General features: G+C 41.2%; 1 protein-coding gene across 1 annotated transcript; it reads right to left on the minus strand.

Annotated features, from left to right (window-relative positions):
- Positions 1-963: 963 nt before the first annotated feature.
- Positions 964-7,417, minus strand: LOC127293680 (protein LOWER TEMPERATURE 1). The gene is made up of 6 exons (XM_051323319.2): positions 7,215-7,417; positions 7,065-7,110; positions 4,035-4,158; positions 2,360-2,439; positions 1,810-1,913; positions 964-1,196 (listed from the first exon to the last, which is right to left on the minus strand). The coding sequence occupies exons 1-6, from the start codon at positions 7,365-7,367 to the stop codon at positions 1,158-1,160; spliced, it is 546 nt and encodes a 181-aa protein (XP_051179279.1). The 5' UTR covers positions 7,368-7,417; the 3' UTR covers positions 964-1,157.
- Between the last annotated feature and the right edge of the window lie 5,112 nt (positions 7,418-12,529).

Below are 12,529 nucleotides of genomic sequence, written 5' to 3' on the forward strand. Positions count from 1 at the left end.
CTTATAGCGAGTGGTCCTGTTTGCAACATAGTAAAACCGTGGTTTTCTCATGGCAGGCAAGAGTACATCAGCTCACTTACTTGCCATCCATTCACCTACTTAGCAACTCGTACTTGCTAAGTCTAGCCAATGATAATACTCAAATCATGTCCGTACTATTATATATTAATATAATGCACGTGTTCAGTAAAATACTCCCTTCGAAGTGTTGGATTAAAGGGAGTAACCATATACGGTTGGTGAATGCCATGTACTGGAAATGGCATGGCTTCGTGGCCATAACTAGCTACTACTTTTCTGTACGCGGAGAAGCCACATACAATGCCAAACCCGGTCACTCCACTGATAAGAAGCCATGGAGATAACGCGACTCGGGCAAACTGTCACACCTCATATGCTACTGCATCATCCCTCAGGGCGGCTCGGGCAGCCACCGCTGCAGCTGACTCTCAGGTGGCTAGCAGCGGTGAGAGCCGTTTTCTTGCGCATTGACACTAGGCCTCAAGCGCGTCTTGCAGTTGGAGCTCCAGCACAGGCAGCCTGGCGACGCTCTGTAGGCTGCAGGTGATGCTCAGGCGGCACTTTGGACACTGTTTTTCTTATAAGTTGCGTCAACTCTATTTTTCATACAAATTGTAGGAACCTTCTCCCTCTTCAGGAGGTTCCTCAAAGACAAATGAATTGGCTTCGATTGAACTCTCTCTCTCTTCCTCTGTATGATTGTATCTGCCCAATACTGCGCTAGATCACCATTAGTAAGGCTGCGATGTACTCCATTCCATTCATATTAGTTTGGGAATATGTTGTAACATTCAGAAAATCTGAAGCATCAATTCGAATTTGCTAGCATCTTTACTGTTATTGTGGAATATTGTATATGTGAAGTTTCTACACTAAAATCATAGTATCTGCCTTTCTAATCAAGATTTCAAGATGACGTCAAGAATTCTGAGAGGCATAAAGTAGTTAAAGTTCACTGCAACAACTCATCATAAGCTCTCAATACTGAACATGAGTAGATCACTACATCACCTTAATCCTTGATTCATAAAACAACGTACAGACAATCAACAAGTACACCTGATAGCCATTCAGCTCTCACCGGCGTTTTACATTGCAAGTCTAACCACACAAAAGGCAGAAACTTGAGATTGATATCAACTCTGCGACTCTCTTAAGCGAGTGATCAGCTCGTCCTGCAAAAGGGCACCATAATGTTAGTATTTTTCCATAAGATGGGTGATCCCATACTGGGTGATGCATGCACGTAAAAGAATAAACACTACCTCAGCATCGTTTTACAATTATACCACCTTCTCTAGCACAGATAATGGCATAAAAAACGTGAATAAACACAAAAAAACATGAAGTGCATCATATGAAACAATAATCCAAAAAGCATCAGTAGCACATCAAAGAAGATGGTTTGCTTTTCCAAAATTCTGTATTTCATCCTTATCATATTTCAGCAAACACAATGACTTGCATCGTACATATTTGGATTTTGCTCTCAGATATATTTTACCTTCAAGGATAAACTTTGTTAAGTCATTGTAAAACTTACTAGCATGATATGCGATAGATAGGTTTCTCAGAATACTTAAATATCACTTGCATATTCTGTAATCAACACGATTCAAAATAATTTTTAAAGTGTTGTGGAGCATATTCGGAATTATCAAAGATTTTAAATGTACAACATACACTTGATCTTCAATGAAATTATTTGGAATAAAGTCTACAGCTTTAGCCCAAGATTTCAAATGGATGTAAAATTCAGAATAAGAAATTCAAGCATGAATATATTGCCTTTTTCCCTTTGGTTGTGAAGCCTCTTTGTCGAAGAAGTGCACGCAACCTCTCTACAGTAAAGGATTGCAGTGTATGCTGTGAAAAGCCAGATATTGCTTCTTCTGCAAGGTTAAAGTATCCATTAGATCAGTGAAACAATACTGCTATTAGGTTTTGGAAATAGACAAGAGTGCGTTAGTTTCAAATGTTAAATTGGCAAAGCATTCAGGATTAAGAAATATACTAATAAATCTCAAGTGTATGAGAAGACGTGATTACTATTAAACCTAAAAATTGGGCTCAATAACATAGAAAAGCTACCCTGGATAGACTTGATTAGCTTATAAGTCGAAACGGAATTTGTCGTAAGAAGTTCTGATAACTTATATCCACTTAGGTCAAATTAGACAAAATTGGCTTCTGCTAAACTGTATGACAGATATCCCTTGCTCCATCAGCCTCCAAGATTCACACATATGCACTATCACAACATCCATTTACTCAGAGATGAATAAAGTAGAAGAATCAGAGGTGAAGATAAAGTGAAGAACATTATTAAGGTACTTACCAGAGGAAGGCAATCCAGAAGAACTACCCAAGTTGGGCTTTTTTGATGAATTATGCACATCCAAACTTCTGGCAGCCGATCTAGGGAAAAAGAAATACAGTTATCTCGATTACAAGAAGTCAAATCGCTGATAAGAGTGCAAAGAAAAATAAAAGCCTTTTTAATGATTTTTTTATATATACAAGTCTTGAGAAGTAGGTAGGTATACCTTGAGTAGTTAATAACACTCAAAGATCAGTGATGATCAAATATACAAAAAGTGTCAAAGCAACTGAAGTTGCATCATCAAGAGCATTACATGATTTGTAACAGAATACCCACATTCTGAAGTAACTCCACAAACTTCATGCACAAAATCATACCAGGTTGTTACTGTGATTAAGACCTTAGTAGTCATTTCATTATTTCATAGGTCCTTAGCTCCTTATCACTTACATCGGTTTCTAATTGCAAGCCAACAGAAATTCGTACAAGACACCCTGCCAACTTGCCCCACTGCTTCTTATTGAAGGTAAAAACACTAAACTATAGAAAAAGGCTTTCTAATGAAACAAATACAGTAGCCTAGACAAACTGACTGTGGTGGGTGGGGTTTAAGTCAAGAGCCTGCAATATCAATGATACACTTCAAAGCTTCTTCTAAACACAGACTTCCAAGTTCTAAATATCAGGGTTCTTCCAAACCCAGACGTCCATGTTTTAAAATAACCTAACTGGCATTTGAAGGAATGAACGCCACCAATAGCAAACATATGTTTCAGTTAAACCTACATGATACAATTGAGGATTGAGCTACAGAGCATAGTGAGGCAATCAACATGTGGATAATCGTTGAAGGCCTGGCTGCAAGTTCATATTAAACAGGTAAATTTTAAGAGTTCAATAAATAATGATGACCTTTATCAATGAAAAAGCTATTGGCAAACATTGCATCTGAATTGATTAGCTATGTGAACAATACATTCAGAAATACTAAAAAATCACAGTACATAAACAGTATGTTCAGAGTAACAACAGCTGTGTTGAATTGTAAATTAGATATTTTTACTGCAGACAGAAGTGAAGTTTGATCGAATTGTGCCTATACTGAATCCACTATATAGTGACCCAAGCCAAAGCTAGGTAGGTATCTCATACTCGACAGCTCCTATCATCAAAGGAATCTTGTAACACATATTCTAACTGAGTACATAAAAAAATTGGCGTAAATCCAATGGAAAAAATAAAAAGGAATAACTCAATACAAATCCAGAAAGTTTTCTCAATTAGTGAGAAATTAAAATTTAAATTAGCCTACAACAACATCTCTGGATCAAATTGAATATTACCTTAGGAACATCAAACATGAAATCACAAACAAGCATAAAAAAGTTTTGATGTACTAACGGACTTAAACAGCATAAAATTTTAACCAGAATGAGTAACTGGGAACAAGAAATTCAGGGCTCGTGGATTTGAATAAGCTGGATCCTGAGATTGTGAGAAGAAACATAATAACCATAGAGGCAAAACGAACTGCTAAATGCAACAACAGGAAATGCCACAAGGTCGATGCATCTCATATGTACAGGGATCCATAGTTTTACACAATGGAAGAAGAGGAGATTTACTACCAAAAGAGATGCCCAAATAGCACACTATAGAGCACATGTTTTGCATACGAAGCAGTCTTTACCTTTTTCCCTTGCTGCTTTCCCCTGGAGTCCGAGAACCTGTGTCTTTGGCCTCACTCTCCTTTTTCTTTAGTTGAAGATGTCTGATTAAGATATTTGTGGTATCTGTCTCGATTACTTGTCCCTCTAAAATAACACAAATATCAACTAGTCAAATTTACAAAGGGAAAGGCGTAAATAACATATATTCAGTAAACGGTGTGACCAGAAAACTAAAAAATCGGACCATGCAAACCTCAACATCAATCATAGAATAGAGGTACCAGCCAGCTCATGATAGGGCGGATCCAAGTCCCCAATCAACCAAATAACAGTTCAGCAAGATGGTAAGTTACAAATTATTGCCTCATCGCAGCAGTGTGCACGGGGGCTCACTGCCACGTCAATTCAGGCTACGGTATGCCAACCTGTCCAGCTAGGACTGGATGTGGGCAGCTTTACGCGCACTGGGTGGCAGTTGATATTGTGGCAGAAATGGCAGCATCACACAGAAGAATCAAAACCATGCAATTCTTTATCGATCGAGAGGGATATCTTCTTCACCTCGAAATCCATGATTGTCAGCGATGGGGAGACTGCCTTGTTTTGGGAGGATCAGTGGGCAGTACATTGTTGAGATTGCTCCAGTCATCTAAGACCTCCACGAAAAGAGTCGCCAGCAGCGCACTATGGAGGAGGATCTGATCAGTCGACCATGGTTTGCAGACATCACCAGAGCTCTTAGCGTCATAGGCTGGGTCCAATACGCGTGTGATACAGTAATTTCAGCTTGGTAACAACATGGACGCGTGTAGATGGGTTAGACACCGCATGGAAACTACTCTGCGCACTCTGTCTATGATGCCTTATTCCTGTGTGCTGTGAGATCACATTCATGTAGACTCATCTGGAAGAGTAGGTTCACAATCACACGCGCTTCTTCACTTGGCTGGCATACCAAGATCGATGTTAGATGGCCAACCCTCTTGCTCGTCACGGCCTTCCCCACGCACCCCACTGCCTCCTCTATGACCAGCAGTTGGAGTAGACAATGCTCCACCTTCTCATCAATTGGGACTCCAGACAGGTTTCGCATGAAGTCTTCGCTTGCAGATGGTCCACCAGCACAGCTCTGATGGCTGGCACATGCCTTAATAACAGGTAGCAGTCTATGGTTTCCGTGGTGACACCGACACAGTGGAGGGGTGGCCTCTCAGATCATGCTCTCCGCCTGGCTCACTTCCAACAGTTGCATCTTTGAGGGCGAATGGACAAGGGTATTCACATCTGGGAGATAATCAAGGCAGAACACTTCTTTGCTCGCTTTCCGGGATAATAGGGGTCTGTGCCATATTGCCACATCAGCCTCCTTAGCTTTAGCAGGGTGCCTAGAGTTTAATTAACCTACTCGAAGGCATGTTCATGTGTTATTTCCTATACATGAAACTAGACGCAAGCTTTGCACTTTCTGGAGAGAAAAAATCCCAACAGGTGACACATGTGTTCAAATTCACCACCAAGGTGAAAAGGTATGATAATCTGCAATGGACAATGCAGGAACATTCTTTTCATAGTTATATTGCAGCTAAATTTTTTTACATGAAAAACTATAGGAAAGGCTCCAACAGTAAATTTTATTGATAGGAAATATATTTACAAGATATGGCACACAATGTATACACAGAAGTGGCAAGAACATTCTCTCATATTATATGTGTGTGTCTTGGTCTACTACCAAAAAATGGCTAGGGAATGTTTTGGAAATGTCAAAACTTGCATTGCCAAGACTTGTACAAAATTGACAATATTTTAGAGTTGGGCTAGACAATTTGGTAGCCAACCAATTAGTAGGCAATTTTTTTCCTTGCCGAAACATTAGTAATCCAAATTTTGGCGTCAAACTAAGCATGCCATATATCACCTTATCAACGTTTTTGGAAAATTGCAAACAGCTGTGATGATAATTTCTGTGCTGCGTTGATGCATCCATGTCTAAGTAGCATTCATAAAAACTACTGACATAATACACTTGAACTGATGTTAAAATCACGCACGTTATACTGGAGTATATTATATTTAATTTACTTGAGCACCAAAAATCATGGGAATTGGGAGAAACCATGCACATGTGCCCATACCTGGTAACACTGCAAATCTTTGTAGGTTTATCGACTACATTTCTATGTTTATCTGTAAACTATTTACTGTCAAAATGGCGCATAATACCGAATTTGAATTGTACGTGTGGGTTGAGAAAGAGTCTCAAACCAGCAATATTTTCGAACATGAGAATTGAGAAATGGTCTTATGAGGGAACAAAATAATAAAATAGGCGGGCCTTAAATCGCTACCTGTGCCCCATTAATACCTCCAATTCTAGAATGCTAGATCATTCTCATTGGGACTGAACGAACAATTCCTTAACCAAGTTCCTAGTGTCCTATCATCTAAAGTTATACCTACACTAGTCTCCAGAGCAAATGCTCATCAGATACACAACATAGACCTACAGTAATCATTAAATGCCCAGTGTCCAATAGCATATTATAACTTCATAACTATAACATCATATCAAGCAAACAGCCTTTAGGAGTTTTTTTCTCAACCCCAAATGCCTACAGTGGATGCAAAATTACATCCCAGATTACAACTCTGTCAAATATCAGGATTAGCTATATTTACTATTACATCTTAGGCTCTTACACTAGACTAAAGCACTGATATAAACTGAACAGTAATCCAAGAACGGTGGATACATAAGGAACCTTCTCTGTCAATGCACCATTCTGACATTAACATGCTCTCGCGTTTCAGACAAGAAGAATACTGAACTAAACTAAATAAATCAAAAAGTCTCTCTTGAAACTAGATCGGAGATCCAAACCCTAGAGCAAAGAATTCTAATTTCACCTATCTTGCTGAACCCAACATACGGAATCTATTACATCAAATTTCCCCCATACCCTTCGCCGCCATAAATACATAAATGAATAAAAGACTAACATTTAACCTAATCAGCAAATCAAAATGGGGAACTGCAAGGTCCAACTGACCTGGAGGATTCGTGTCGTGCTCGCAGACGTAAACCCTAAGGCCTCCCTGCGTAGGTCACAGCACGAAGGTGGATTCAGAAGCCTCTCGCCACGAGAATCAGACGTCTACAAACAGAACCGTTTACGGTTTTAGCGGGGGCGTGTCCATACCAGGTTGGAAGAGATGGAGCTGGAGGAGAAGTTGCCGCGCGATGGCAGGCCGGCGAGGAATTTCGCCGCTCCACGCTCTCTTGCCTTGTGAGGCGACGGTGTTTTCCGGCCGCCGCCGCCGCCACTGCTGCCGCTGGAACCCTCGGCTGCCATGGAGTTTTTCTCTCTCCCTGCTCCCTCTTTTTTTCTTGTTCTATTTTCGATATAGATATATGTGTGTTGTTGGTAGGGGTATAAACGGGATCCGATGTCGCATGGATTTTTGCTAGTAGCTGACTCAGCTTCTAAACCATTTGATTTACTTTGCGATTTGTGCTAGTAGTGATCTGATGATATCATCTGATTGAGGACGAAGCTAGTTCTCACTCGATATAGAAATAGTCACACCCTTTGCTCTATCATATTTCCTCAACTGGTTCGAAGTGGATCGGATAGCGATCAATTATAGATTCAAATACAGATATAGGTCACCACAGATTCGAAACAAAAATGGAGCAGATTCGAGACGAAAATAAAATTAATGGGATATGTGTAACATCTGGGTCATAGCACCCGAGCATGGTTTAATAACCAAACATCTTAACAAATTTAGACTCCATATTAGACATGAAGATAATGTAATTCTTGTATTGCTTAACGGGAAAATTCGGCAACTCATTGTCCGCTAAATATGCTATATTAGTTTTGGTATTTTGGATGAAAATAGGATTATTTGGATAAAAAAATCATCGGATACTACTAAATAATTATCTGCGTGCTATTTCACATACCATAAACATATCGTATTCGGTGTCAATTTTGAAATCGGATATCCCTATCCGTCGGATTACTTCAAACTAGATATGAATTCTTTAAAATGAATTCACAAACAAATACAGTATTAAAATTATCCTATTCGCTTACACCACTAGTTGTTGGGTAGTGCCCGCAAACTCAGCTCCTCACATGCCATCTGCCTCGTTAGCGCAGCTTCATTTGTTATTACTCAGAGTTGAAAGAAGGTGTATAGATAATAAAACTACATGTTAAGTTCCACATTAGTTTGTGTTATTTGTACATAAAAATTGTACAAGTTATCCCTAAGTTCCTGATTCAAATTTCACCACATGCTTGAGATTGTTTTTGGCTGATTTTGGGAGAGGAACCAATTTACAGTAGGTTATGAACATTTAATGCAATTTCTTATTATTGAATAAATAGATATTGAATTTAATTGTGTACCATTGAGATTAGTCATAACGGGGAAGTAACATTAAATCATGTCATGCATAGGGCATTAGTCTATGTTACCTTCATAACTTTTATAGTGCATAGTAACTTAGGTATAGTATCATACGTACATGAGTGCATTAATTAGCTTGTAAACTTATTCTATCTTAAAAAGTGTGATGCTATGGTAACATAGCTACTCACTCCTCTTTTGTTTAGTTCGCGTTCTGATTTTAACCAGAGTCAAATTTGACCAAAAAATAAAAAAATATCAACAACCATAATACTAAATGCATATAATATGAAAATTAGGGTTTAGGATTATTCCAACTAGATTATACACTAGATGTTAATATTTTTGCCTAAATATTTAGCCAAAATTTATCAACTAAACCTAAAACGCAGTCCAAAATTTATCATATTTTCATGTCATTAGCATGTGTTTATGTGTCATATTTCCTTGGTTCGGCAAGTCAAGTTAAGTTCTGATGCTTCGCGATGATTTATGTAGTTTTTTTTTAAATTTCCATCAAGGTATTGTCAAGAACAAACAATAAGTGGAACTAGTGTGAGATATCTCTCCATTATAAAATACTAGAAGTATACCCTGCGCGTTGCAGCGGGACCTCTGTAAATGTGTGTGGATTGAATAAAACAATGAAAGAACATAAACTATGGAAAGCAAGAAATGTGCACAATATCCAAAAGAAGTGTTCCGTTGGGCAGAAAAAGATGTACTTCATGAGTAATTGTTAGTTAAGAGTAGATTTAATTGATGAAACTTATGTACATTGATCAATAAACATAGGAATTTAAGAAGCACTAAAACACATAGTATATATTTCATTGCAACAACCGGGATGCTTACATTGACAAAAATCAAAGAAAAAGATATCCAGGACAATATGAATCAGACATTTCATAAGACAGGCTGACATGTGCTGGCTGAACATATTGTCAGCAAAATGTTGGGAATAATAATAGTTTGAGTCCAAACTCTATTGTCCCTCCGATCATGTAAGTAAATCATATGTACAACTGTCCGTCCTTCCTTTCTGCATAGAAAAGGTGTAAGGGTATTTTACCCTTATCCATTATTTTGGTAACTATGACACCGTGCTAGTGTATTTGGACTAATACATGTCTACAAGATGATTCCCAGATATTAGCCAAAGAGGTGTAATTGTGTATCAATGGAACAAGAAGGCAACGGGAGACCCCCCACTTCGATGAAAAATCAGCGAGGTCTTCCAGAGCCTGGCCGGTCCCAGACCCGGTCAGACCGGCCCTGGCACCGGACCACCCGATCGGCAACCGGGCCCAGCACCTGTGCCATCCGGACAAGTTCCAGTAAAGGAGGGCGAGCTCTCCGGTCAGCGCCCGGTCGCCAGCCCGGTTTGGACCGGCTGCTCCGGTCCATGGCCCGGTCGGACCGGGCTCCTGACCGAGCGTCCCGGTCGGCAACCGGCCTTTGCGCTTGTGCCATCCGGGCGCTATCCAGTAAACTTAGAAGCCTGCCCGGTCAAGACCCGGTCTCAGCTCCGGTTGGAAACCGGTCGGCCCGGTCACTGGCCCGGTCGGACCGGCCTGTGGACCGGCCTGTCCGGCGCCAAATCCAGTCGACCGGGTTTCTTGAGGAATCTGCTGATGTGTCAAGTGGGCAACGGCCAGATTTCGAAGAACACTATAAAAGGCCCTTCTCCTACCTCTGAAAAGTCAGGCACTACACTACAAGCTGTTCTTGAGCTCTCTCTCTCTCTCTCTCTCTCATACTCCATTGCTAGAAACACCAAAAGCCTCAAATCTCCCTCCTCCTCCACCCAAACTCAAATCCCTCCGGGGAAACGTTAGAGGAGGACCCGATTGAAAGAACATCTCTCATATTATGTTTTGTGTGTTTGATGTCAATGTATGTGATACACTAATGGTTGTTTAAGTGGTACAGGGATTACATAGATACATGTGTATGTGTGTTGGATGTGGTCAGTACTGTCAAAAAGTTTCTGCAGAAAACTCACCAGGCCGGATAATCCGGGCTGGATATTTCCAAAATATCCGGCCCCTGAATTTTGGCTAAGGACTCTTGGGAATTGTGGCTCAGTATAGGGGCCGGACATTTGCCCGGATATTGTCCCGGTTTTGTACCAGGGCCGGATTATCCGGGCCGGATATTTCAAGAATATCCGGCCCCCTCGAAAATGGCTAAGGACTTGAAGAATTGTCTACCAGTATAGGGGCCGGACATTGTCATGGTTTTGTACCTGGAGGCCGGATTATCCGGGGGGGGGGGCGGATTATCCGGCCCTTACTTAGGGCGGATTATCCGCCCCCCCACCCCCCGAAATGCACAACGGCTGGATTTTGGGGAGGGGTATTTATACCCCTCTTCTTCTTCCTTACCCCTTTGCTCAATCATTGCACAAGAAATCTGCCAAGCTTCACCTCCATTAGAGCCACCTCAAGAAACACAAGATTTGCAAGATCTCCTTCCTCCCCCAACCAAATCTCTTGATCTTTGGAGATTCGAAGGAGAAGCCACCGATCTACATCCTCACCGAAGCGTTCTTCATTTCCCCCTCACTTGTTTGAGGGATCTCATGCTAGTTGATACGTCTCCAACGTATCGATAATTTTTTGTGTTCCATGCCACATTATTGATGTTATCTACATGTTATATGCACACTTTATGTCATATTCGTGCATTTTCTGGAACTAACCTATTAACAAGATGCCGAAGTGCCAGTTCCTGTTTTCTGCTGTTTTTGGTTTCAGAAATCCTAGTAACGAAATATTCTCGGAATCGGACGAAATCAACGCCCAGGTTCCTATTTTACCCGGAAGCATCCAGAACACACGAGAACCGCCAGAGAAGGGGGGCAGGGCCACCACACCACACCCCGGCGCGGCCAAGGGGGGGGCGCCCCCCTAGGGTGTGGGCCCCCCAGAAGCCCTCCTGCGCCGCCTCTCCGCCTATATAAAGCCCCTGACCTAAAAACCTCGGGGCGTTCGACGAAAACCACAGAAACCTTCCAGAGCCGCCGCCATCGCGAAGCCAAGATCTGGGGGACAGGAGTCTCTGTTCCGGCACCCTGCCGGAGCGGGGAAGTGCCCCCGGAAGGCTTCTCCATCGACACCGCTGCCATCTCCACCGCCATCTTCATCACCGCTGCTGCTCCCATGAGGAGGGAGTAGTTCTCCATCGAGGCTCGGGGCTGTACCGGTAGCTATGTGATTCATCTCTCTCCTATGTGCTTCAATACAATAATCTCATGAGCTGCCTTACATGATTGAGATTCATATGATGATGCTTGTAATCTAGATGTCATTATGCTAGTCAAGTGAGTTTTACTTATGTGATCTCCGGAGACTCCTTGTCCCACGTGTGTAAAGGTGACAGTGTGTGCACCGTGTGGGTCTCTTAGGCCATATTTCACAGAATACTTATTCACTATTGAATGGCATAGTGAGGTGCTTATTTATATCTCTTTATGATTGCAATGTGTTTGTATCACAATTTATCTATGTGCTACTCTAGTGATGTGTTATTAAAGTAGTTTTATTCCTCCTGCACGTGTGCAAAGGTGACAGTGTGTGCACCGTGTTAGTACTTGGTTTATGCTATGATCATGATCTCTTGTAGATTGCGAAGTTAACTATTGCTATGATAATATTGATGTGATCTATTCCTCCTACATATGCATGAAGGTGACAGTGTGCATGCTATGCTAGTACTTGGTTTAGTCTGTTGATCTATCTTACACTAAAGGTTACTAAAACATGAGCATTATTGTGGAGCTTGTTAACTCCGGCATTGAGGGTTCGTGTAATCCTACGCAATGTGTTCATCATCCAACAAAAGTGTAGAGTATGCATTTATCTATTCTGTTATGTGATCAATGTTGAGAGTGTCCACTAGTGAAAGTGTAATCCCTAGGCATTGTTCCTAAATACTGCTGCATTACTACTGCTTGTTTACTGTTCTGGGCAAAGCACTTTTCTGGTGTCGTTGCCGTTGCTACTGCTTATTCATACCACCTGTATTTCACTATCTCTTCGCCGAATTAGTGCACCTATTAGGTGTGTTGGGGACACAAGAGACTTCTTGC

This window comes from Lolium perenne, chromosome 4 (assembly GCF_019359855.2).
Source record: "Lolium perenne isolate Kyuss_39 chromosome 4, Kyuss_2.0, whole genome shotgun sequence".
Taxonomy (NCBI): Eukaryota; Viridiplantae; Streptophyta; class Magnoliopsida; order Poales; family Poaceae; genus Lolium; species Lolium perenne.